Source organism: Podarcis melisellensis (genome assembly GCF_964234715.1).
Source record: "Podarcis melisellensis genome assembly, chromosome: 11".
Lineage (NCBI taxonomy): Eukaryota > Metazoa > Chordata > Lepidosauria > Squamata > Lacertidae > Podarcis > Podarcis melisellensis.
Genome location: NC_138543.1, coordinates 33497612 through 33524949, shown reverse-complemented (window position 1 = coordinate 33524949; position 27338 = coordinate 33497612). Strand labels below are relative to the sequence as shown.

At 44.2% G+C, this 27338-nt stretch overlaps 2 protein-coding genes across 2 annotated transcripts in view; one reads left to right on the top strand and one right to left on the bottom strand.

Annotated features, from left to right (window-relative positions):
* Positions 1-1000: 1000 nt before the first annotated feature.
* On the bottom strand, positions 1001-17461 carry PTCD2 (pentatricopeptide repeat domain 2). Its single transcript, XM_081929456.1, has 10 exons — positions 17324-17461; positions 14915-15007; positions 13362-13491; positions 12179-12296; positions 10313-10391; positions 7900-7991; positions 5926-6039; positions 5244-5318; positions 1981-2094; positions 1001-1283 (listed from the first exon to the last, which is right to left on the bottom strand). The coding sequence occupies exons 1-10, from the start codon at positions 17427-17429 to the stop codon at positions 1059-1061; spliced, it is 1146 nt and encodes a 381-aa protein (XP_081785582.1). The 5' UTR covers positions 17430-17461; the 3' UTR covers positions 1001-1058.
* Positions 17462-17515: 54 nt separating this feature from the next.
* Positions 17516-27338, top strand: part of MRPS27 (mitochondrial ribosomal protein S27) — a 52935-nt gene continuing 43112 nt past the window's right edge. Inside the window, exons 1-2 of the mRNA XM_081929440.1 lie at positions 17516-17636; positions 20719-20796. Of these exons, the coding sequence (XP_081785566.1) occupies positions 17576-17636; positions 20719-20796 (139 nt within the window). The 5' untranslated portion in view covers positions 17516-17575. The remainder of the gene's footprint in view (positions 17637-20718; positions 20797-27338) is intronic.

Genomic DNA, 27338 nt, shown 5'->3' with positions numbered 1-27338 from the left:
TGTTTAAGGAGTGTATTCAGTATAGGAGAGTCCAAGCCACTGCAAACACAGACTGAGCAGGAAGACCAAACTGTTGGCTGTGGATTTTGGAGTTCCGTGGAGGTAGCTATTGAGACCATTGTGATTGTGAGATGGGAGGTTATTGTTTATTTTTTGTTCTACTTGTATTTTTATCTTGTGAAATGCCCTGAGTTCTTCGGATGAAGGGCGGTAAAGGTAAAGGGATCCCTGACCATTAGGTCCAGTAGTGTCCGACTCTGGGGTTGCGATGCTCATCTCGCTCTATAGGCCGAGGGAACCAGCGTACAGCTTCCGGGTCATGTGGCCAGCATGACTAAGCCGCTTCTGGCAAACCAGAGCAGCGCACAGAAACACTGTTTACCTTCCCGTCGGAGCAGTACCTATTTATCTACTGCTAGGTTGGCAGGAGCAGGGACCGAGCAACGGGAGCTCACCCCATCATGGGGATTCGAACCGCCGACCTTCTGATCGGCAAGCACCACCCCCAGCACCACCCGCGTCCCTTTTATGAAGGGCGGTATATAACTTTAATAAACAAGGTGCTGAGTTAGTGACCCCAACCTATTATTTTATTATTCTCTATAACCTTCAATATTTTCCCCCAATATGATCTAATTTTATCACATCTCCATATACCTTTCTTTTCCATTTCTAACACTTATCAACAAGATTAGGAAAGATTTCAGCTAAACACTTGGTGTTTGGTACAAGCAATAAAGCATCTTGAATATTGTCAGAGATAATATAGAGATTAGAGGGGGGTGGTCTCTGTCATTCACCATCTGTGATAACTTTCTACACATGTTGCATCAAGCAGTAACTGTTTTCCCCAGGAGGCTGAACAAGCTTGCTTGCCAGGTGTCTTCTTTGAGCAGATCTAAGTCTTTCCCTTATTTGTTTGGTTGCACAGTGTCCACTCATACAATTTTGTTTGGAGCATCATAATTCATCCCAGAAAACACACCAAGTGAAAACCACATTTCTAAGCCAGGGAGACGTTTTATTGGGTTGAAATTCTAACAGGGGAAAGGCTGGATCTACTCAGCCAGGAGAGCAGAGTGTATAGGCTTCAAAGTCCGACGGCTGATTTGGTTCAGCTTGAGCAGCTCCATGGGGCGCCTCTTTGTGCGCGGCGGCTGACACAGCAAGTCATCCAGAGTCTGAGAAATGGTCTGTCCTGAGGCTTGCAGCTTGGCGACGATTTCTTCAAACTGGACATGGAGAGTTGGGCTGTCTTCCAGCTTCTCTCTGGCTGTAGCCAGCTATGAGAAAAAAATGGCAAAGAGATCAGCAACTAGAAGCAGAAACATTAGCTTATACATACCCACACTACACCTCTTGACCTTCTTGGCTGATCAAAGATCAAAAAAGAGGGTACGATCCAGGGTGTGGCCAATCATCTTTGTGGGAGGGAGTAGACCCAGCTGTCTTGAACATATAAAACAATGGAAGCAGTGGGTTCTTGGACCCAGTGGCGTGTGGTGAATGTCCGTTTGCGAAGGTGTTTTTTTTGTGTGTGTGGGCTGACATCACATGTGTGACGTTGTGATGTCACACAAGTTAGCATCACACCTCCTTCCCTAAGCTGGGCAGACGCTTCCTGGGCTTTGGGAAGGTGGCACCAGGTGAACATTTAGGGGCCTATTCTAGTTCCCCTGGTCCACTGACCACACACCACTGCCTGGACCCATGCCATAAGGTTAGGGAAACGTTTAATTGGGTAGAAGTTCACAATAGGGCATACAAGGGAACAAACATACAGCAAAGATGGAGATCCTGTCACCCTCCCCTCCATTTGTTGCTCGTCTACATCTCTAATCATTACTGGCCAATCGCCATGCTGGTAGGAGATGATGGGAGTTTGAGTCCAACAACATCTGGTAGGTCACACATGGCCTACCTCTGCTATGAAGACTGTTGACGGTCACCCACTGGCTTCCCCAGTACCCACCCACTTACCACTTCCATACAGAACTCTGGTTTTTTCACAAAACTTGAAACACTGGACTCTGAAGCCGTTTTCAGTCTCTGGACAAGGTCTTCCAGGTCACCAGTTGCAACCTGAAGAAGAATCTTGAACAAAACAAAACATTAATGAGTAAAGCTTTAATAAGCTCTGGATTAGGTAAAAACAAAACACGCCCCTGAAACCTGAAAGGTCAGAAGGATGGAATATCTTCCCCACCAAACATACAGATCTTTTTTCCCCTTCCCCCTTTCTAAGAGCCATGATGATTTGGAATAGTTAGTAAAAGGGACAGTGGAAACAGACAAATACTTTGCCCTTGTAGATAACACAATGGCCCAAGTGAAAGAAAATGATTTTTTAAAATACTTCGTTAAAAAAAAAAACACTGGTAATGTTATTGTTTTATTCTTTTTGCATACCACTTTTACATTAAAGAGGCATATAAACGTTGTGGAATTTAAAAAAAATAAAAGCGTGAAAACGGCACATTCTCTAAGGAATCCCCCCTCCCCCAAATATTCTGTGAGGCTTCCCTGGAAAGGAAATGTGCCTAAATGAAATTAAATAAATTACTTCGAAGGAAAATGGCTCTGCATGCTGGATGTAGAGTAGTATGTTCTAACAAACCAAGTCAGAAGGATTATGAATTACATACTGTGGAGTGGGATGTGGGGATGCCTGGGAAAAGAAGAAGCAGGACTTGCTACTCATTTAGCTAATTGCAGCCTGTTTACTCCAGTCTTCTGCTCGCCTCACTCACTGCCGACAGCATACAGGCAATTTGTATTTTTCACTTTCATTTACTCATCCTTTCCTCAGTTTCCCATCCCCTCTGCCTTCCTCTTCCTCAGTTCTGCGCCAGCCACCACCTGACTCTGTTGCTCTATTTATTTCCCACATTGTGCCCCCTTCCTCTGACTACTATGTTCATGGGCTCCTTGCCCCTGAGAGTTTAAATGCTACCATTGTCCCCTCCACACTGAGCTTTCCTGTTACGGCCCCTCCTGTGTTACAGTTCACAGTTCCACTGCCATGGAATGTTTAGTTGACAACATGTTTGAATATATTTCGTAAGATCACTGAATTAACATCCATCAGCATCAGAGGCTTTGCATATTACAAGATAAAACTTCAAATCTTTGGTTATTTGTATGTAGAGGTGAGGAGGAGTAGCTAGGTAGCCGTTTATAACATACCCTTTCAATTTAGAGGGTCTGTCAAACAACAATCCTAAAACCGTTTGGAAATAATCCAGAAAACCCCCAAGAGAACTGGATTTTTTTCCAGAACAGCATCAAAAGAATTGGCATTTTGTGTGTCTAAAGTTGTTCAAAGCAGTGGACAACCTTCCTTTTTAATTTTTTTTAAAAAATATATTTTATTAAGGGTTTTCTTGTTTTACAGTGTAAGTATAATGCCTCGTATTTCCCCCCCCCCCCCGTGTAACATTTTTACAAATCCATTTCATTTGTTGAGGCATTAGGGGGAGAAGAAAAAAGAAAAGAAAAAAAAAGGAAAAGAAAGGAGGGTGGAGGGAGGGAGGGGAGATGGATGGGGGTGGGGACCGGTAGCGGTGTTTCTATTATGCTTAATGTATGTAGTTTGGTGTCAGCGTGCTTGTGTTGTTCACTTGTGTTCCTTTGGTGGTGAGAGAGGTTGGGGTTGGCCTAGGATGTGATTGTTTGTTTGTGATTGGCTGTGGTGATCTTTGTTTTCGTGTGTGAGTGAGGTGGGTGGGTGTTTTGGATCAGGTTAGCCATATTGATTTGTATGCTGTTGGTGGGTTATTGTTATTGTCATTGTCCTGTTGGGCTGTGTATGTGATAAAGGGGAGCCATACCGGGGTGAAGGTGTCTTCTTCTGTTTGTCCCCGTGTCAGTTTCAGTTTATTAGTTAATTTTTCTAGTAGGGCTGTTTCCCATACTATTTGGTACCATTGGTCCATGCTTACTCCTGACAGGTCTCTCCAGTGTCTGGTTATGGTGTTTCTGGCAGCTGAAAGTAGGTGGGTTATGAGTTCTTTGTGGTGTAAATGGGCATTGTTGTCTTGGAAGATGTTTAGTAGGGCCAATTCTGGGGTGAAGTCTAATACTTGCTTAGTTATTTTACCTATTTCTTGTATGGCTGTTGTCCAGAATAGTTGGATTTTGGGACACTCCCACCACATGTGAAGGTATGTGCCTGTGGAGGTGCACCCTCTCCAGCATTTTGGTGAGGTTCCTGGGTGTATTAGCGCTAGTTTCCTTGGTGTTAGGTACCACCTGTAGGTGAGTTTCAGTGTGAGTTCTTTTCTTTTCGTTGATATGGATTTAAAGGGGGGTTTAGACCACATTCTGGTCCATTGAGTGGGGTTAATCTCATAGCCTATGTCATTCTCCCATTGTTTTTTGATTGCGTCTAGGGGGTTTGCGGGATTTTGGAGTAGTATTTTGTATATTGCGGATACCGTCCCTTTACCATTTCCCTTTGTTGTTAGGAGGAGGTTTTCAAAGGTTGTCAGGGGCCTAGTTGCTGCTGATTTTACTGTTGGGTTGTTTAAGAGGGCATGTAGTTGGTGTTGTGTTAACCAGGGCATTTGGGTGTCTTCTAGTTTGTCTTGTATTTCTTGTGTTGACAAGGGTTTGTTATTTTTATAAAAGTCTATTAGGCGATATAAGCCTTTGGTTCGCCAGGTTTTTATCTGGAGGTTTTGTGCTGCATGGTGGAATAATGGATGGTACGCCAGGGGGATTAGTGGGGATGGGGTTGGGGATAGTTTGCCTATTTGTGTTTTCCATGCTTTGAGCATGGTCTGTGTGTACCTGTTAAGTGTTGTGGGAATTTTCTTTAGTTTGTTTGGGAGGAGTGGGTATGTTGTGGTGCAGGTATTTTCAATTGTGTCCCTCTCTAGGTGTACCCATTGTTTTGTCTCATCTTCTAGTATGTATGGAATTATATGACGTATTTGGTTGGCAATGTAATATGCTTCTATGTTGGGGATTCCCCATCCTCCTTCTGAGGTGGGGAGGTGCAGGTATTTGGGGCTTATTCTTGGTTTTTTATGTGAGAAGATGAAAGAGTGTAGTTTTCTCTGCCAACTGCGGAGTTGGGTTGAGGGGATCCAGATTCTTCCTTTTTAATTTTAATTTTAAAAACCCACACATTTTTTATTAATTAGTATTATTATCATTAATTAACTAATTAAATTTCTATGCAGCCCAATGCATTTCCCATTCATGGCTCAGGAGTAATATACAAAATCCAGCAGACTTACTGTCAGATTAGTGCAAACTCTGCTTTCTGTGTTTATGATGTGAGAATAGAAGGAGCGAGCCCTGGAAATATCATTCTAGGAAGAATAAACAGAGACAATAAATCAAACTGTGCACGTAAAACAAAGCTGTGCTCAGCATTTCATTAAAGTTGGTATTATTAAGGACCTCACAGCTATACAGCACGTGAGCTTGGATTCTTTAAGATCTCTGACTGGGGACTGAGTATCTGATTTACAGAGAGACGGACTGACTGAGGTCCTTTGCCAGAATGCTTACAAAAATGGTACATAAAGGCCTCCAGGGGGCCAAATAAAGATGGCCCAGGGGCCACTTCTGATCTAGACTGTGCCACCTAGCCATCTGTTGGCGTTTGTTTTGTAACCCTTTATTTTTATTTACTTTGAGTTTTCAAGCTGATGGGCTATATTAAATGCAGTTACAGTTTTGATTCCTATCCCAACAAAACGGGTACTGTAGGAAGCTCCCCCCGCTCCCCCCTAAATAGTCTAGAAAATGATGTATGATCCATATGACATACCACAATTGACATACCAGCGTATTCAAGTTTCTCTAGGAATGGGGGGAGAAATGGGTCCAGGAAACCAGAAAGCCAGGACTGCATGTTATTGTTACATGCAGAGACGTCAGGAACCCTGACAATAAATCAAAACCATCCAGTACCTGTTTCAAAGCAAATACTACTGCAAAGTAGTAAACTCTTCTTGATATATTAACTCCTTTGAGCTGCCCCTCTTCAAGTAACGTAGTAAAAATTCTTCTGGACTCCAAGTTGTTCTGTAGAATAAAAGATTTCAATGCATGAATGACTCACAGTTCAGATCCATGGGATAAAGACACCGTCCTACTGCCTGAGTGCCAACAGTTAAGGTACTTCAAAGCTTTCCAGAAAGTTTACACTAGACACACATGCAGCCCACTGATTACAGAATTTGAAAATGCAATACTTTTTAGACTCCAATGCCAAAAGTGATGAGCATTCCATCCTAAAGTTGCATGAGGTGGAATGATGGGCTGTGGAAGTTTCAGCGCTTCTTTAGACTTGGAATAGAGGGAAGAAGGCACTTCCAGACGCAGAAAGGAACATATATATGTGTCTTTGCGGAATGTAAGCTTTATTTACTAGTACGAGATATAGATGTTTATGCATACTAGGGATTAGCTCCTTACATAAAAAGAAAAAGGTGAACGCAACAGATTCTATTAACCATTCCTACATAAACATTTTAAAGTGAATATGAGCCCAGAGGGGTAAACAGGAATGTGCTCTTGTGTATCACGAGCTTTATTTGTGAAGTAGTGAATAAATATCTGGACATGTATCTCATGCACTTTTCTTTGCCTCCCAATCTTTTTAAAAAAATTTTTATTAATTTAGTAAACACGGAATGTCTCCCAATTTTAAAATGTTTATAAGAACATAAGACCAGCTCAATGGCCCATTTAATTCAGCATTCTGTTCTGACAGTGGCCAATCAGATCCTTAGAGGCAGCCCAGGACCTGAATGCAACAGCATTTGGTAAGTTTAAATGATCTTAAAAGCTTCTTGTTCTAATCAAAGCCTCTTTGTTGAAACATAACCCTTTGCCACTTATTTGGTTGTAAACCATAATCTCTTTAGTCAAGAGCAGTCTTATTATCGACTGCTGGTTGTCATTTTTTTTCATTATTTAACTGTATTGGTTGTGCATGCCCTCACTTAAGTTGCCGTAAGTGGTGCGTGCTTAAAATACGAGATATAAACTTACTAAAAAAGTTGCTAAGACTCTTGTGTGTCTGATACCCAGGCAACTGCCTGCCTAGATGGGGTTGCACCCACTCTGAAGGAGCAGGTATGTAGTCTGGGGCTATTCCTGGATAAACCTTAATCATCAGAGACGCAAATGATCTCTGTGACTATACCAGCTTCACTTGGCACATCAGCTATGGCCATATCTGAATCAGGAAAGTCTGGCCACTTTAGTCAAGGCACTGGTGACCTTGAGACTGGATGACTACAATTTGCTCTATGTGAGGCTGCCCTTGGAACTGGCAGCTCCAGCCAGTTCAAAAGGCAGCAGCTGGACTGCTGATGGCTGACAGCATGCAACACCTCTGCTAAAACATATGCCTGGCTGGACCAAATTTAAGGGTCTTGTATTAATATACAAAGGCCCTAAATAACTCAGTCCCAGGTTTACATTAAGGACCACCTGAGAAGAGCAGTGAGTTGTTCCCTGTGGTTCAGAAGTCCAACTAGTTTCAACCAGAAGTCAATAATTTAATGTCACACTGGTCCCATGCTATGGAATACTCTTCCAGCAGAGATTTGACCAACGTCCAAACTGATAATTTCCAGTTATCTATTGAAAACTGCTTACAGGCCTATAGAGTGGTTTAAACTTTCTCAGGGTGAGCCAGTCATGCTTATGGTTATTATTAATGTATTGTTTTTAATATTAGTTTCACGGTACCTGACTGTACACTGCCTCCATATATTACATTCATTATTTTTTGGAAATAAATATAAATCAATAAGTAATATTCCAGAAAGAAAAGAAAAGAAAACCACCTTTAGGTTTCACAGCACTTCCAATATTCATCTTTCTTGCATTAAAAAACCCTAGAAGCAATTCTTTAACACTATGTGTTCTTACCAGCTTGTAGCATATCGCAACTGCGAGCAAATAGGTATCACTGCTGAATTTGACGCCTTGTCTCTTCATTTCTACCAGCACTTCCAGAGCACCTGTCAAACAGACTTTCAGTTATTGTTACTTCCATCATTTTCTGATTAGCGTATTAAGTGCTAATTAATAACACTTCTGAGAACCCTAAGCTGAGTTCTGAAAAATAATTATCATTTGTAAAAAAAAAACCCCAAAACTTTGCAGATGAGATGCATAGCACTTTATATAATCCACTTGCTAAGGCTATGCAAATTTAATGGAAGTTTTATAGTATGTACAACCAAAATAGGGGAATATACTAGGTATACCAATTTTCACTGATTAGGTTTTTAGCAATTGTGATTTTGACAGAACAAAATACCATACAAACAATACACTTGGAGTTGAATCTAACTAAATCATTGCACACATAGAACAATTTGTGCAAGCACAACCAAATTTCCCTTCCCTCCCACAAATCTGCACAAATGCTGGGGGAAGTCCTGGAACTGGTTTTAAGGGTGCATGGGTGGGGAATGATTTAGCTGGATACAGTGGTTTCATTCTAACACACCTAAAGTAGCACACACAAATTAGGAAAGGTGGTCAAGGGCCTTTTTAGACTGTCATAGGTTTTAGCGCATTAAGGCTACAGTCCTAGGGCTTGCTTCCAAGTAGACAGACATAGGATTACACCAGTGATAAGTGACAAAGATAATAACCTCCCTCCTGCCCCCAACCCAATGATAGCAATGGTTTTTAGCAACTAGCACGGCATGTTCTGGGAAAGGATCCGTTTCGAATCACTCATGATTATTTGAAGAAGAAAACTGCACATTTTACACAAGCGCATCAACCTCTCATCAATGACATGATGTGCATGTTCTTCGTACGAGGAAGTTACGGTGGCCAGAACTGTGTCCTGTTTGCAAAGAGTCCAATGCAGTAGTTCTGAAGCTTTGGGAATCTGTCTCCAAGGAGCTCCCTCCCTGTTGTCTTCTGGAAGACAGATTAAGGGAACAACCCTACTCACAAGACTACCTCTGAAGCTGGACTCCCTAGGAAGGTGGTAGACTCTCCCTTTATTGGAGGTTTTTTTAAAACAGAGGTTGGATGGTTATCTGTCAGGGATTCTTTCACCTTGCAGGGGGTGGGATTAGGTGACCCTTTGGCTCTACAGTTCTATGATTCTATAAGAAGCTGGCATCAAGCAAGCCAGGGTAAGTAAAACTGGCATACCAGGTCCAAACTATGTTTGGCAACAGGCTGCTGCTGCTCTGCCTAAACCTGGCAGAGAGAAAACAAGCCTTCTAAACAGTGCTCTCTGCCAGGTTGCCAGGTCATGTGACTGAGCTGAACAGGTTTAGCCTAAGCCCCGCATTCCCCCCCCCACCATGCCCCCACCACACTCCCTTTGGGGGATTTGCATCAGCCTCAGCCAGATGAACCCCAGCTGAGCTGGGATGAGCAAATTTCACTGGCAAATCATGCATCATCAGCTGGGCATCATCACCGGGGACTTAATGCCAGCTGAGCATGGAATCAACCAGCTAAGCTTGAGATCTGTTGCATCCTAAGCAGCTCATTGCAGTGGATCTCGCCACAGGATTGCTCCCTAAGATGCTTCTGATTAAGAAAACCTTCTGCCACTGAGCTACCGATTTCTTTGGTTCTCTACTGTTTTTTCCTGATGGTTGTTGTTATGTAACTGTACTTTAAAATTGGGGCTTTGGTTTTTATTGTTTTGAAAATACGCACAAAGCTCTGAGATGTTATGAAAAAAGGAATACGATTTTAAATAAACAACCCCCCCCCCAGCATGCAGCGCCTTTGTATATGTGCTTCCTCAAAAGGTTGGTGGCATTTTCTCCCAAGTCTGTGTACGGATTGCAATCTTTAGGTTGCAATCCTATGCACGTTTGCCTAAAAGTTAACTCCACTGAACTCAGAGCATCTTGTCTCCAAGTGGACAAGAAGATCACACTGCACATGTGCGAGATGGGGTGAGGGTGAGAATATGTGGTGTTCAGAAAATATAGCATGTTTGCTTGCAGCGATTAAAAAATTCCCAGGCTCATGAAAGGTATCTGCTTGGCTGAGAGCAAAGGCAGGAAGTTAGAAGATGAAAAAGTGTTACCAAAAAAGATCCATAAAATCATGAGTTGTATGATTACATTTGACGAGAGAGATCAAGTGCTCAATGAGTACTCTTCAATTATATTTGCAAAATGTGTTTCAGCTCTTTTAACACCCATATGAGTGATCACATCAGGTTTTGCCAGCTCAAAAGATCAACCAATTCAGTGTCAATTATAGCACTTTAATATTCTATTTTTTCATATCAGAAAGACAGTTTCGCTGTCGATAATATATTCCTTTTTAGGGATCTTACGCTACTTACTTTCATAATGACCTTTTGTAAAGAGCAGATCCATCAAAATATTGAATGATGAGCTTTCTGAAAAGAAGCCCTGCAAAGCCTGAAGAATATAAATAACGTCAGTTTGGGACAACCCACAGATATTGGTTATATCAACACCCAATTCGTAGTTCAAACTGAAGCCACTGAACCCTCAAAGCTTGGGAGGCAAAATTAAGGGTCTTAAAATTTCATTTTCAAACTCCTGACAGTTAGCATTCTATTAAGGCCTGTAGGAGACAACAGCTTCAAAACAACAACTTTTTTTTTTAAAAAAGTTCCCCCTCCCATTTAATTAATGCAAACCTTTAAACTTCTTCATTTATCTTGTTTCTCTTTCTTTTTTTAACTTAAAAAAAAATCTCCTTTGATCTCACTCTCTTCATTTGTGCTTTTTGAATAAAGATATCTGCTTTGGTTAAAAAATAAATACTGCAAATCTTTTGCTAAATAAACAACAACAAATAATATTTAGCACTTCCTCCAGTCTTCAGGATTAGCTTTCAGAAACCACAAAGCTCCAAAGCCCTTTGGGTTCCAGCCTTACAGCTCCACATTAAGAGAGAAAAATATGACGTTCATCACATTGCTCCAGTGATTTTATTCCTACCATTTAAAAACAATCCTTTGTAAGAATGGGAAAGATCCACAAGGAAAACGGGAATTTTCTTTCCACTGCAGCACAAGCTGTTTGCTTGTTTATTCATATTACATGATGACATGTAAGTCATAGCAGAGGGTTCCCCCCCACACAAATGGGTGTTCATGGGTCCACAGAGGGGGAGTGGGGAATTTGCATTCCTTGGCCTGATTTCATGCAAGCAGGGGGAGTGCAGAGGGAGAAAAGGAGATTGGGAGGAAAAAGCCATTGAAAGGGGTGAGGGAAGTGTAATCAGTTCAGAACTCTGGTAAGAGCAGAGTGACCCTCTCCCGGAAGCCTCTGTGCTTATTATTTATCTACCGTATTTTTTGCTCCATAAGACGCACGTTTTCCTCTTAAAAACTAAGGGGAAATGTCTGTGCATCTTATGGAGCGAATGTGTGGTCCCTGGAGCTAAATTGCCGGAGTGTGGCATGCTCCTGAGCTGCACTTTGGGGCTGGCGGGGGAAACCCAGGCTTCCCCCTCCAGTCCTGGGAGCAGTGGGCAGGCCGCGAGCAGATGCCCCACGCTCCTGAGCAGCTCTGGGGTAGCCAGCAAAGCCTCCGCAGGACAGCCGGATGAAGGCGGGATGGAGGTTTCACGGGCTACCCCAGAAGCCAGAACAGCTGCACAGCGCTCCCTCTAGCTGTTTTAGCTTCTGCCTTAGTGGCGCAAAGCCTCCGCAGGGCAGCAGGGAGCCTTTGTCCCGCTGCCCTGCGGAGGCTTCGCACGGCTATCCCTGGCTTTTGCGGGAGGTGGAGGAAGGGACAGAGCGGCGGCTCTGTCCCTTCCCCCACCTCCCAGAAAAGCCCCCAAGAGCAGCACTCCCTTTAAAGAGGCTTCGCGCGGCTCTTGCGGGAGGTGGGGGGAAAGCCAGGAGGCTTGCTTTCGCTGAAGCCAGGAGGGCAAGGGCGATCGCTGTGCGCCAATCCCGCTTGCTCTCCTGGCTTCAGGGATAGCCCTATAAAGCCTCCTGAGCGAAGAGCAAGGAGTGCTCCCTCTTCGCTCAGGAGGCTTTGAGCTGCTGTCTTATTTCTTGTTTTCCTCCCCTAAAAACTAGGTGCATCTTATGGTCCGGTGTGTCTAATAGAGTGAAAAATACAGTATATACTTTTCACAACTACCAATGGATTTAAGGGAGCTGGTATAGGGAAGAATTCCCACTGGAGTAGAGAAGAAAAGAGACGTGAGTGTTTCTGAATTCTACCTGGTCTTTGATGAGCTCCAGTGCTGTTGCTTCAAGATTCATTTCATAACACAGCCTCATAAAAAGAGGACCAAATTTGAAACCACCAAAGGCCACATTTTTGTTCTCAGCATGGTACCTGTAGAGAAGACATGGAATTTGTTGTGCGTGTGGCAATCTAGTTTTAAAGAGCAGATAAATGCAGAAACAAGGTAGTCTTAATGAAAGGAACCTACATGCACAGAGTTACTTGCTGCCTGATTGTATGTGACTAGAAAACCAATCAGAGCCACTGCACAGAATTACCATGTGATGCAACATAACAAACAGGAGAAATGATATCTTTCAAGATCAGGCCCAAAACATTTTGCCACCTGAGGTGAACAAGAAAACGGCAGCTCCTTCCCCACCAGGGAAGAAGGGGTTAGTCAAGAGCTACATCAGGAACAACGGGGGAGTGAAGATCTGCTGCTCCATAGATTCTGCCACCTAAGGTGGTTGCTGTACCTTGCCTCACGGATGGGCCAGCTCTGTTCAGAATTAATCCTTTGCTCTGTCATAGGCATAATACTAATTTTGGAAGATGGCACGGGATTCTAATTAATTATCTTCTTCTAGTCAGTATTTCGTGTTTCACAACATCTACTTGCAGATTGAACAGTAATTCTCTTCCCAATTTGCTGTTCTTCATTGACATCAGATGCGTTTATTGGCTGATTCAACCTAATCAACTTGATTAACTTTATGATAAAATTGCATTTGCTTCACAGCAACAGCATTTCAGGATGACAAACCTGGATAGGCAGCCACAAGCAAATCATGTTACTTTACTTAGCTTTAAATGTATTTGCCCAGTGGGTACTAGTCAACAAAATATTTCTGCCAGCACACTGGGATCCCTGTATGCATGCCCTATGCCATCTCAATTTTGTTCTGGAGGGTTTTAAGGGGTACAAGGGGGGGGGAGGAGATCATGCTGTTGCACAAGTACAAACCTTTGCACTGATGGAAAGTCCACTTTAGTGCTATGTTGAATACAACCCAATGACCTCAGGCATGGACTGAAAACTTTGAAGTGTAACTGTATAAAGGCTGATCCTGTTAAAAATCTCAAAGTTCCCTACTAACTGTCGCATGGTCCAGGATATTCTGGACTAAAGGAAATGCAAAAGAAGGAACTAGAATCTCTTCTTCTGAATTTTACCTGTATATCACCCTCTTGACTATTTCCACTTCATCTTTCGTCTGGCACAAATGCAGCAACAATTTCAATTCATCTCTGAGAATTAGCATATTTTTCGCTAACTTGTCTTCAATAGTTTTGAAATATGTGTCTGAAACAGAATTAATAGAATATATTTATTTGTATTTAGGTTATATAGAAAAATCGTACTGTCAGTTTACATGCCTTGTCCCAGTTACGGTAGTCATGGCCGGATTAGTTGTAGAGCATACTGGGTTTCACCCCCACAAAAACTTCTGCCCTCACACGTCACATTGCAATAGCTTTGCCCTTAAGCAGTGATCATCTACTGGGGGCAAGTCTAGTGCCTGGACCCTAGTGCCTGGGTGATGCCCAGGAGGGAGATGAACCCTTGCTCCCCAGCCAACCACAAAGGACATTTAGCACATACCGTATTGACCCAAATATAAGCCACACTTTCCCCCCCCCCCAAATTCCTACTGTGAAAAGTTAAAGTGCAGCATATAGTTGGAACCAAGCTCTGCGTGCCCATCTCCTGGCACTACCGCCCTGAACAGGGGAGGTGGTAGTGCTGGGAGGCAGGCACACAGCACGCTCAGAACTGAGTGCCAGTGCCGCCCGCCCTCCCATCCCCCGTTCAGGGCGGCAGTGCCAGGAGGCGGGCTGCATGTGCAAATAAACCTTTAATTTAAAAGGTGTGACTTATTTGCAGGTACTTCTTATATTTGGGCTAATACGGTATTTGCTCAAAACAAAGATGGAAGCTGCTGTTTCCCACAAAATACATGCCCTCTTTTGAGAACAGGTTTTGTTTTTATTGTCCGATGTTGTTCTGGCAGGGATGTAGTCCAGATGTTGATGGACTACAATTCCCATCATCCCTGACTATTTGGCCCTGCTGGCTGGGACTGATGGAAGCTGGAATCGAACAAATACCTAGAGGGGACACGGATTCCCCATCCCCACACTACAGTATTACTGTGATGTTAAAATACTCATAATAAATAAATAAAGAGACATTTGAGCATACACCAGTTACGCCAAGGACAGAGAGCATTACCAAACACCAGAGAATTCCTCGGTGTACAATAACTATGAGAAGCCTCAATATGGCTTTTGCTCTGACCCTGTGATGACTAGCAAAACCGTATCTGATAAGCCACTGATTGCCTTTAAGCTTTGCAACATTAATTTGTGAATGGTTAAGTAAAGCATACACATCAGGGGTGTGGAATTGGAGGCGTTCAGGATGTTGTAGACCCACAGCATCTGGGAAACTATGGGTTCCCCACCTCTGGTATACACGAAAGGGCTACCTTTCTTTTTTCTTTCTCTCTTAAGATTTTTATTAGGTTTTTTTCATGATACAGTACAGAAAACTAATGTAAATTAAAAACAAAAGCAGCTACAAAAAATAAGGGTACAGAATCCTCTCAAAAAAGGTTGTTACCACCCACAGAAGGTCACAGCCCCTCCCAGCTCTCACCTGGGATCTTTTCTTTCTCCTCCCAGCCTCTCAGCCTGGGAGACCAACATTTCCCTGAAGGGCTTACCTTTCTCGCCATATAGTTTATATCCCACTTCCAGCTTATGTTGCTGAAATGCATGTAATTGCAAGACATCTTCTGTTAACAAATAGCGTTTGGCTGAAAATGAAAGGGAGGAAAAGAGAGATATTCAGAATACACCATACATTTAAGGTTTCAATAATAGTATCTATTTAAACCTTAAAGGTAAAGGTAAAGGTACCCCTGCCCGTACGGGCCAGTCTTGACAGACTCTGGGGTTGTGCGCCCATCTCACTTAAGAGGCCAGGGGCCAGCGCTGTCCGGAGACACTTCCGGGTCACGTGGCCAGCGTGACATCGCTGCTCTGGCGAGCCAGAGCCGCACACGGAAACACCGTTTACCTTCCCGCTGGTAAGCGGTCCCTATTTATCTACTTGCACCCAGAGGTGCTTTCGAACTGCTAGGTTGGCAGGCGCTGGGACCGAGCAGCGGGAGCGCACCCCGCCGCAGGGATTCGAACCACCGACCTTTTGATCGGCAAGTCCTAGGCGCTGAGGCTTTAACCCACAGCGCCACCTGCGTCCCCTTAGGGACCTTAGGCTGTGTAAAGGAAGTGAATGCTTTGTACTGTGTATCAGTTTCAGAAATGCTCATACTTTCACCTACTAACATAAAGGAGAATGGTGGGGACTCACATCCCTTATGCAGATATAATATTCTTCTACTCAATGACTGTAAACGTTCTCTTGTAATATTTGGATAAGATTAGAAAGTCTGTTCTAACCCATAAAAGCACATCACACAATAAATATCTGAATATCTGAAGAAGTGTGCATGCACACGAAAGCTCATATCAATAACAAACTTAGTTGGTCTCTTAAGGTGCTCCTGGAAGGAATTTTTTTATTTTGTTTCGACTATGGCTACCTACCTGTAACAATACAGCTACCTACCTGTAACAATAAATATGTTTGCTTTTCTGTATTTTTATTTCTCAGGTGCAGACTTATATTGACTGATGCCTTCCTATCCTTCCTCACTTACACCTCCTGCTTTGCCCGTTTCACCTCACAGCACATGCCTTTTGAAAGTCACAGCTGAAAAGCACCCCTCTCTGCAGCTCCTGTTCTGCAAGGTAAGTAGGCCTGCTCCAGTTAGAGGATTCCCTTGCTAACTGTTAACTATTTCAATAACTTGTGTGAAAGAAAGATATCACAGACTGGCCATCATGGACCAAGGAGGCACACCTATAATTAGCTTCCCTTTGTCTAACTACCACCAGAAGTGATCATAAGCAAGCATTAGCCCTCGTAAGCCAGCACAGAAAAGTATAATAGTGCACAGGGCTAAAAACAGAAGCTTAGAAGCATAGGCTTGAGGAGTTGGAAGAGACCACGAGGGTCATCTAGTCCAACCCCCTGCCATGCAGGCAAAAGGGAAAAAAGGTATGCTGAGTAGACAGATGTGGTTCTACTCAGAGCAGAGCCACCAGGTCATAGCCAATACTGCTGCTCCACTAGCTCAGCAGGCTTTTTCAGCTAACACTGGATACGACTATGTATCCTATACTAGCCTTGAAAATGTTTTTACTTTTCAGTTGCTTCAGAATGTTTCATGGGCAGCAACTAACGAATGCAATACAGTAATTAAATATGCTTATGCACATGCAGAGGTTTATTGAGAAATAGCGTACTCCAACACTCAACAATGTCCCCTTCTGAAGTCACTGGGAAAGGCAACAGCATTTATTTCAAATGCGTTAAAACTCTTCTCAAATACAAAAACACGCTGGGTTAAGTTATTTGCGGCTATCCCTGTTGGCGCCTTTTCACTTTCTCTCTGCCGCCTGATGGAAGATCTCTGTGGATCTCATAGGCTGTACACACCCCACACAACAGGCTCCCATGCGTCACCTAGGGCTAGTTACAGGTAGGTAGCCGTGTTGGTCTGCCGTAGTCGAAACAAAATTTTAAAAATAATCGTTCCAGTAGCACCTTAGAGACCAACTAAGTTTGTTATTGGTATAAGCTTTTGTGTGCATGCATCTGAAGAAGTGTGCATGCACACGAAAGCTCATACCAATAACAAACTTAGTTGGTTTCATTACTGGAACGAATTTTTAAATTTTGTCTTCTAGGGCGTTCCACATTCATCCCTAGGTGATTAAACAAGAGAGGAGAAAAGCCCGGCGCTTGAAACACGCGGAGCGCAACCACGCAGCTTCCCACATCCTAAAGGATCTTGGGTTGAGCATATCAGGCCTTTCTTACGACGTCACGTTCGGGACTACAACCCCCAGCGTGCACCATTCCACCACAGTAAAAAACTTTGGCTTATGGTGCCGCAGTGGACGATGGGATATGCAGTTCTCCGATTCCAAGGTCGGCTCGGCGCGTTCCATAGAGCATCCCTTTCTCTCCCCTGCAGCCTCCCCACCTGTCGCCCTTCACGCACCTCCTTGCGGGCAGCTCAGGCAGCCGGCCGCGACGAGCGTGCCCCGCATGCAGCGCCGGACGGTCTCTCGCAGGATTCCATTGGAACTGCCCACTGCCGCTGCCATTCCGTCCCCGGAACGTACCAAGAGCGGCCGCGGCAGGAGGGGCGCGCAGGGACCGCCCTCGCCGAATCTCCCGCGTCTCTCCAGCGGCTGCGCCGGCGTGCCGCCTAAGCTCCTCCACCCCCGTCGAAGAGGTGGTGCGGGCCGAGATGGCGGCGCCCGTCCTGAGGCGAGGGCTGCGGGCTGCGCTTCGGAGCTGGGCTGCGGCAGGTGGGTGTGGGCTGTGGGGCCGCCAGGCGGGTCTTTCGGGGACTGAGCTCCAGGGACCCCGAGCGCAGCGCAGGGGAGGTCTGAGTGAGGCCAGGCTGCGCCCCGGAATGTGTTCTCCATGCCCTCAGGTGTTGGAGCACATGGGCGTCAGGCTCCTCGTTTGACCTTCCTGCGCCAAAGTCTGAACAAGGCTGCCCGAGTTTAAACGGCTTTCGTGTCACTACAGCCTTTGCCATTTTATGTGTGAGAGTTTTTTCCCCTGGGGTTTCCGTGTTAGCTGCCAGAGATTTCATCCAGCGCTGCGAAGGATTCATGGTTATCAATGGAGCCCTGAGGTCACTTCTGGGGCAGCTTTTTGTTTTGTGGCAAAAGGATTCCTGCACTGCAGGGGGTTGGACTAGATGACCCTTAATGATCTTTCCCCAGGTCTACGGTTCTGTGATTCCATGACCCCCATCGTTTTACCACGTTGACCTTTTATGTAAGGGTACGGCTAACCTTTTGGTGTGAGAGCCACATTCATTTGGCCAACCTTTTTGAGAGTTGGCCAAAGTGCTCTTGTATACATTTCAGCCAGCTGAGAAGGAGGGTTATCTCTCCCTCCTCTGGTCAAATGATCTATCTGTTGACCACTTGGCATTTCCATCAAGGCTCTTGGTTCCCCTCCCTCCTTGCGCTCTCTCTCCCCCTCTGTGTGTGTGTGTGTGTGTGTGTGTGTGTGTGTGTACACACATATATACATATATGCTGTCGTTGCCAAAATCAATGGGAACCAGGAGTTTAGAAAAATGTGCTTGGTGTTATTATGCCCTTCCTTTTTTTACATCAATAGTATAGTGACTGTGGCCAACAAATATGTTTTTGGCCTTTTAGCTGCCCATTTTATACTTTTGCCAACCCGGTGCCCTCCAGATGTGCTGGCTGGAGCTGATGGGAGCTGGAGTTCAACAACATCTGGAGGGCATCAGGTTGACAAGGGCTATTTTCTTCTTGTACACATAAAACTATAAACCCATCATCATGTAGCCTCCATTGGGAGATTTGTAGTGCTGCAGAAGACATCTTAAGGCAGCCCTGTTCAGGGAAGTTTTTAACGTGTGATTTTACTGTATTTTTGGTTTTTATGGAAGCCGCCCAGAGTGGCTGGGGAAGCCCAGCCAGATGGGCGGGGTATAAATAATAAATTATTATTATTATATTATTATTTTTATAATCCTGGATTTGCATAGAGTCAGAGCTAAGTCCCCGTTGGAGGATTTTTGTACAGCAAGAATGCGAGACACAGAAAGGGAGAAAAATAGCTGTTTTCAACTTCACCCTCTTCCATTCCTTAACTGCCTCATGAGAGAGAGAAAGGATGTGGAATCCTCTAAATATTCTGTAGTACCTTTCCACAATGTACAGTATTTCCCTCTAGGGTTGAAGATGAAAGCTGGAGTTTTCCCATTCCCCACCTCCCTTGAACAAAGTGAGCCTTTGTTTTAACCTCTACTCTGGTTTTAATTTGTAATGCAATAAGTGTATTGAACATCTAAGATGTCAGAATGACATTGAGTACAAGCATTCAAATTATACATTTTGAATTTGGAGTTTGACCACCTCAGACATGTTGTCAAAATGTCCAGGAAAACCCAGTGCAGTGTGATATCTTAAGCAATGAGACATTGGAATTATGGTTGTTGGGTTTGCTCAGGGGCACATTTTGTGTTTCAGCAATGAGCCCTATCTTGACTCCTGCATTCAAATTTAATGGGGGAATGGGAAATTGTGCTGTTGGAATGAAGTTAGGTTGCCCGGACAGGTTTATGGTTACAAATCTCATTTGACTCCTTTGCATTAGTCTGTCCCTCTTGCACACTAAAGAGAACCAAGTGAGCAAGGACTATCAAGTACACTGTCCAGCACTAGATTTATTTCTGAAGGCAGCATACTTCCTACTCTACGATCCTAAAATATACACCTAGACCATTTTTTAATCAGGTGGTTTGAGGGTGGGGGGCAACTGTAGGCTTCTTCAACCCCATCAGGGCTAAACAGCCCCCTCTCTGTGAAAAACTAGCAGGAAGGGAGACAACTTGATGGGCCAGGAGGCGATTAATGCTTCCTTGCAAGAGGGGGTGGTCCCTGCCTGTTTGAAGGAGGTAGTGGTAAAACTACTCTTCAAGAAACCCTCCCAGGATTCAGAAAAGCTAAGTAACTACCAGCCAGTTGCCAATCTCTCCTTCTTGGGCAAGGTTCTTGAGCATGACCTGGTCACAGACCAGATCCAGGCACTCTTGGAGGAAACTGATTTTAGACCCATTTCAGTTGGGTTTTGACACCGAAACTACTTTGGTCACCCTATATGGTAACCTATATTGAGAGAGACAGACAGACAGACAGGGGAAATGTGTCTTTGTTAATTCTCAGCCTCTCAGCAGCTTTCGGTATCATCTACCGTGGTATGTTTCTGGAGCAGCTGTCCAGAAGGGGTAGGTGGCACAGCCTTGTGATGGTTCCACTCCTAATTGGATGGTCATTTCCAGAGAGTGATGCTTGGGGAGTGCTCTGGCCCCGTGAAGCCTTCCTTGTGGGGTTTGTCAGGGTTCATAATTATCCCCCATGCTGTTTAAAATCTAGCATTCACTTGGAATGCTGGAATAAATACTGTAATCTTGGCAGTACAAAGATTTTGCATTAACTGTAGGCATATGTATTTCAGATTCCACTTTTCGTTACTTGAAAGGAACTAGCATTTCACCTTTTAATCAGCACCTTTTAGATGGGGAATCATGTTTATGTACTCCTGTTAATAACAAGGCAACATGCAATGAATTATAAGATCAGCCTGTGTTTTATGGAGGTCTGATTTATGATGTAGTGGCAGGACACCCCCTAAAGCCATATTCAGTGAAGCTGACAGGGAGATCAGAGTTCTCAGTTCTACAGTGTTTGGATTCCAAAGCATGATGGCAATTTATTGCATTTAATTTAGAGAACTGAATGTTTAAAAAAGAAGGTGACTAATAAAATGTGCATTTAGAGAAATTGAAACCTTTCTAAGTGATAGTGCTTATATATTGCTATTGACTCTTTTTATTAGGTAGAAGATGTATTCTTTCAGCCGCATATGTGGACAGTTCAACATGGGAACAAAGAGAAAAAGATCAGCAGAGCCTGGGTAAGGAAATACATTGGAGTCTAAAATAATGATGAACTATTGTCTAAATCAGGGCAGTCCAACTGTTCATACCAAGTGGGCTGCAAGAGTACTTTGACACAGAATCTGCAGGTCACACACTGCCTTGTCGTGCAGGGTGGGGGCAGCAAAGCCAAAATTTGACTGCTCCCCAGCCCTCATGCTGCCTTCCCAAAGCCAGATAAGAGAGTTGCTGGACTTTGGGAAGGAAGCACCTGGCTCTGGCACGGTCCTAAATCTGGGAAAGTGCTAGCTAGGCTTTGGGAAGGAGGTGGGAGGACTCTAGGGCACTGTCAGGTCCCTCATGCCTCCTTCCCAAAGCCTAGCCCCTCACTTCACTGGTTTTGGCAAGGCGGTGTGAGGGCTGGGGTGGGAGCGTAGTGTCAAATGTTGCTATGGGCCGCCAAAAAGGCCCTGTAAATTCACATTCGTTAGTGGTCTTCACCAGGTTTTCCCAGAGCAGGACACCTGAGTTGTTGAGGGTGAGGTATGTGAGAAAGAAGTGGAGAACTGTCGAGACATTAAATTCTGGAATAGAAGTTATGTTAGCCCTTGGCTCTATCTGCACTATATGTTTAAAGTAGTATCGTATATCCTTCAGGAGCCATGGCTTCCCTCAGGGAAAGTGTGTTCAGGGTGCTGAGAGGAGACCCCTCTTCCGCTCACAGTTACCATTCCCAGAGTTCCTTTGGAAGAGGGATTGATTGTTAAAAAACTGGGAATGGTAACTCTCTGAGGGGTATAGGGGTCTCCTAACAACTCTCAGAACCCTTAACAAGCTACAGTTCACAGACTGTTTAAAGTGGTTTGAATCTGCTTTAAATGTACAGTGTAGATGCGGCCTTTGTGGTTGCAGAATCCAAGAGCCTTTCAAAGCAGAACGGGGGCTGCTATTGCACATGGCGTTTCTATGGAAGTTATTTCTCCTCTTTCCCATAACATGTAACATAACTTTTCCCCATGGTTCTATCATGGCATGCCACATCCCAACTCCTCATCAATGGCTATGCCCTTGATACTGGGCAGTCAAATCCCACAGGATCCTGGACAGTCAAATCCCACAGGATTATTTGTGATACTGGACAGTCAAATCCCACAGGATTAATGCTAAAAGATGATGCATTAATCAATGATTTAGGCAGGAAGAAATAGCTGACCATATAACTTTGAAGGAAAAATGGGCAGAAATCCTAGGAGGCAAGCTGCCAAGTCAGGATTCTGAATGGACAGAAGGTCAAAGAAATAGAGACTGGGATAAATAATTGGATGTGGAATGTAACAATTCCTGTCTGTATTTGGTTGAAAAAATCTGGGCTTTTCAGTTTGCAAGTAGTAATCTTGCATTATCTGTTATTTGATCACAAGATGGCAGTGCTGTCTTTGCAGATGATGGCAACTCTCAATCAAGGGATGCATTAGTTTTGCAACAATGGTCACTCAGGGAAGCATTACAATTGCACATGATGGAGATAATCTCTCTGTAAGGGGGAAATGTTGGTGCTGTGTGATGTACACAAGTGTGGATGTTGCTGGGGCTCCCCATTTTCAGGAGCTGCTCTGCATTTTCTCCTGTGGGTGGGTGGGGGAGTCACGCATGAAGTGCCCATGGTGCGGATGAATCTTCCCTTAGCACCATTGAAAGGCTCTATTGTTCACAGACATAGCAGTTAAAGCCTGGATTTCACCATTCTTTTAAAAAGAACATTAAAATGGGTTGTGGTTCTGAGACACCTTTGTGATTACACAGCAGGTTGATTAATTTCGAAAAGGGAAAGAATGCAAGCATTAATCATGGGATTGTTCCAGGGCTCGGTGTCGACAAAGGGGATGGAATTTGCAGAAAAAGGTGCAGAAATGGACAAACAAAAGGCTAGAACAATTCTTAGGCTATGAAAGATTGAAATGTTTGGGGGTTTTTTAGTCTAATAAAAAAGAAAAATGCAAGTATTGAAGGGTGGGGATGGAAACTCGTAAAGACACACTTTTTTGCCCAAGGTTTCCCTGATCCTTAGGTTAGGACCTTGTTTTTTTTAAAAAAAATTGTTTGAATTCCTGGTTTTATAAAGCTTTACATTACTGTTTTACACGTTTTATGTTGTGTTTCTTTGTTTTGATTTTTTTTATTGTTCTTACGTTGTACAATGTTTAGAGGTTTTAAAAATATTAAGCAGTTTATAAATGCTTTCAAGTGAATAAAGCAAGCTTTGTGAAATTAATGCACGATGTGGAAAGAGTGGAGAAAAAGAAGTTTTTCTCCCTCTTTCATAATGCAGTCATACCTTGGGTTACAGAAGCTTCTGGTTGTGTGATTTCGGGTTGCGCACCACACCAAACCCGGAATGACCGGAACGGGTTACTTCCGGGTTTTGGCACATGCACAAAAGCACCGAATCGCGACCCACACGTGCGCAGACGAGGTGCTGCAGGTTGTGAACTCCATGGGTTGTGAACGTGTTTCTCACATGGATCATGTTCGCAACCCAAGCGTCCACTGTATCAGACCCTGGGGTCATCCAGTGAAACTGAATGGAGGGAGAGTCAGGATGGGGGGGGGGATAGTTTTTCACAGACACAAGGATATAGTTGCCAATGTGGATGGCTTTAAAAGAGAATTAGACACATTTATGGAGGATAAGGCTATTTGTCGCTACTGACCACCATGGCTATGTTCTGCTTTCATGGTGAGAGGCTTCTGAATGCCAGTTGCAGGAAACTGCAAGAGGAGAGAGTGCTTTTGAGCTCAGGTCTTGCTTTTGAGCTCCTCATAGACATCTGGTTGGCCACTGTGAAGAAAGGGTGCTTTATTAGATGGGCCATTGGCTGTCAACAGCTACTAGTTATATGCTTTCTCCAGAATCAGATGCAGATGCAGCATACAGGTAGAAGGGGAGCGACAAAGGGAGATGTCTATTGCCCTTATGTTTTGTGTTCCTGTAGGCATTTGGTTGGCTACTATGGGAAATGGGATGCCATTTTGTTAGATAGGCCATTTTGTCTGTTCCAGCAGGGTTCTTCTTTACTTCTTAATGGGGTGAGGGCTGTGCCCCTTTGCCAAGCACTGGTGCCAACTCTAAGGGGCCCACAGATTTATTTTTTGTGTGGGTGCTAACCTCCCAGGCAACATGCAGGGCCTTGCGAAGCCTCCAACGTAACATCTGGTAGAAAACCAGAAGCTGCATTGAAGGTCGCACGAGGCCTCGAACGTGACTTATGAAAATCCCATTATTTGTCTAAACTGCAGGAGAAATTTACTGCTTAACAGTGGTTTTTTGAATGCCATATGAGGATACTGACATATTGAAATACTGAATGCCATATGAGAGAACTGACATCCTTAAGGAGACTGCCTGCAATCTACAGTACCTCTTTGTGCTAGTGGTTTTTCCTCCTGTCCATTAGAAACTAAACTTGAGACCACTGATTTATTTCAAAGAGGATACCAAGCAGCTATTATACAATAACCTTCCATTGATTGGTGCTGACCTGAGCCAGATTTGAACCAGCAGTTTTGGGAGTTGAAAAGCTTTATTCCTAGTTACAAGTCCCTTGAGTCACCCATTTATAGGGACTGGGAATTTTAATCTCTACAGACAGTGGTAAAGCAAATTTCATCAATAGGCAATCTTAGATCTCATTATTTTGGAAGGTTATGCTTAGTTGTTGGATGGATGTCACTCTGAATCTAGAATTAATTATGATTTTCTTTGGCTGATTCATCAGATTTCCATACCACTTTCAGTAATTTGGGCTTTGTAGAAGGACAATATATATCTTTTGTACACCATAGGTAATATAGACACCAGACAAAGATTGACAATTTTCTCCTAACAACCCACACTGAAAAGGGGAGATTGGAAACTAGCCAATAACTGTTCAACCCAGAGGTGCCCGAAGTCTCTTTTTAGTAAGTTTTTCTCCCTAGCCCTTCAAACAGTGTTTATCAAACTTGTTGGGCTATAGCTCCCATCATTCCTGACTACTGGTCCTGTTAGCTTAGGACGATGGGAGTTGTAGTCCAACAACAGCTGGGGACCCAAGTTTGAGAAAAACAGTGCCTTAAAGGAAATACTATTTGCCTTCTGTACCCAGGGCATCTGTAATCTTGCTATACTGATAAAGAAGTGATTCAGCTAAATTAAGAGTTTGCCACTTACCATCTGATTAGAATAGTCTTGCTCATATTGGGAACAGACGCTTAACCAATGTGGCCAAGTGTCGTCCAGTCTCAAATCTTTCATTCTTGGGCAAGGTGATCGAGCGGGTGGTCGCTGAACAACTCCAGCCTGGAGGATGCAGACCATTTGGATCCCTTCCAATCGGGATTCAGGCCTCATCATGGGACTGAAACTGTCTTGGTCACACTGGTCAATGATCTCTGCGGGCCAGGGACCAAGGTGAAAGCTGTTTCCTGGTCCTGCTGGATCTGTCAACGGCCTTTGACACCATTGATCATGACATCCTTCTGAACCGCCTAGAGGAGCTGGGAGCTGGGGTCACTGTTATACAGTGGTTACACTCCTTCCTTCCTGTTCAGAAAGTGGTGTTGGGGGGATGAGTGTTCAGACCCCTGGGCTCTTACTTGTGGGGTGCCTCAGGGCTCCATCCTCTCCCCAATGCTTTTTAACATCTATATGAAGCCGCTGGGAGAGATCATCATGGGGTTGGGCATTCACCAGTATGGAGATGATAACCAGCTCTGCCTCTCCTTCAAATCTGAACCAGTGAAGGCAATAAAGGTCCTGTGTGAGTGTCTGGAGGATGGATGGCGGTTAACAGATTGAGGTTAAATCCTGACAAGACAGAAATACTGTTTTGGGGGGACAGGGAGCGGGCAGGTATGGGGGACTCCCTGGTCCATGGAGCTGCAGCTGTCCATGGAGGTGCAGGTCAATTCTGTGTCCAGGGCAGCTGTCTACCAGCTCCATCTGGTACGCCGGCTGAGACCATACCTGCCTGCAGACTGTCTCGCCAGAGTGGTACATACACCCCACGTAGAGTGCATTGCTGTGCAATGCACTCTATGTGGGGCTACCTTTGAAGGTGACCTGGAAACTACAACTAATCCGGAATGCAGCAGTTAGACTAGTGACTGGGAGTGGCCACCGGGACCATATAACACAGGTCCTAAAGGATCTTTACTGGCTTCCAGTGTACTTCTGAGCACAATTCAAAGTGTTGATGCTGACCTTTAAAGCCCCAAAAGGCCCTCAGCCCAGTATACCTGAAGGAGCATTTCCTGCCCCATTGTTCAGCCTGGACACTGAGGTCCTCCTCTGAGGGTCTTCTGCTGGTTCTCTCACTGCAAGAAGCAAGGTTACAGGGAACCAGGCAGAGGGCCTTCTCTGGGAAAACCAGCTAGATGGGCAGGGTATAAATAATAAAGTTATTGTTGTTGTTGTTGTTGTTGTTATCTGACACATGAGACTCAATTTGACTAAATGACAACTAGAGTTTAAAATATTAAATAACAAGCTGCACAGAGTACATACGATGAATCAAGGGAAAGTCCTATCTTTTTTGCAGGAATGCTGCAAGTGTATAAAAGAGGCAAATGCAAAATGAATTATTCATTTCTTTCCCAGTAGTGAAACAGTAATTGAAGCTTTGCTGGCAGAACTGCTACTCTGTTCAGTTAACCTGATTTCTACTACCTGTTTTTGAAGCATTTCACGATGGGGCCGATGAATGTGTGTCAGCAGAGCATGCTTTATACTGGAGCAAAAGCTCTGGCAAAGATTTCCAAGTACTTTGTGAAGACATCAGACTACATCAGGAAAAACTTTTGAGCTGTTTGGCAGTGGCATTATCTCCCTTGGGAGGCTGTGGACTCTTCTTCCTTGGAGGCTATTAAGCAGAGCTTGGACAGTCATTTGTCATGGATGCTTTAGCTGAGATTGCTGCATTGAAGGAGGTTGGACCAGATTATCTATGATTCTATCAAAGAAAGAGTCTTGTGCACCAATGATTAGCATGACGAAGCTGTATTGCAGGGGTGGGGAACCTGTTACTCTCCTGATGTTGCTGGACCATAACTCCCATCATCCCTGACCATTGGCCATGCTGGCTAGGGTTGATGGAAACTGGAGTCCAATATTATCCAGAAGACCACAGGTTGCCCATCCCTGCTCTAGTTGGCCTTACTGTGTGGGAGGTGTGAGAGCCTTTAGCCCTCCTGATGTTGCTGAACTACAAAGCCCATCAGCCCCAGCAATAATGGCTTATGAGATTATGAGAGTGGTAGTTCAACAGCATTTGCCCAAGGGGTTTGAAAGTTCAGAAATAGAAAACCAGAAGTCTACATCTGGAATAAATTGTGCAGATTCAGTTTTCATTCTGGTAATTTCGGAACATACATGTTTCAAGTCTGTGTCCAATTCAAAAGCCATAGTTCTAGTTTATGCAGCTTCACACTGTGTTTCTATAGCAAGGTTTCCCAGACTTGGACTACAACTCCCATCATCCCTAGCTAGCAGGACCAGTGGTCAGGGATGATGGGAACTGTAGTCCACAGACAGCTGGAGACC

What these genes read in the sequence shown, in the direction of transcription:
- PTCD2 (XM_081929456.1), bottom strand. Translation starts at nt 17,429, where the DNA reads ATGGCAGCGGCAGTGGGCAGTTCCAATGGAATCCTGCGAGAGACCGTC. An exon ending in GAGTTTGCACTAATCTGACA is followed by an intron (nt 2,095 to 5,243) that starts GTAAGTCTGCTG and finishes GTTTTGTTCAAG; the next exon opens with ATTCTTCTTCAGGTTGCAAC. An exon ending in CAGAGTTCTGTATGGAAGTG is followed by an intron (nt 1,284 to 1,980) that starts GTAAGTGGGTGG and finishes TTTTTCTCATAG; the next exon opens with CTGGCTACAGCCAGAGAGAA.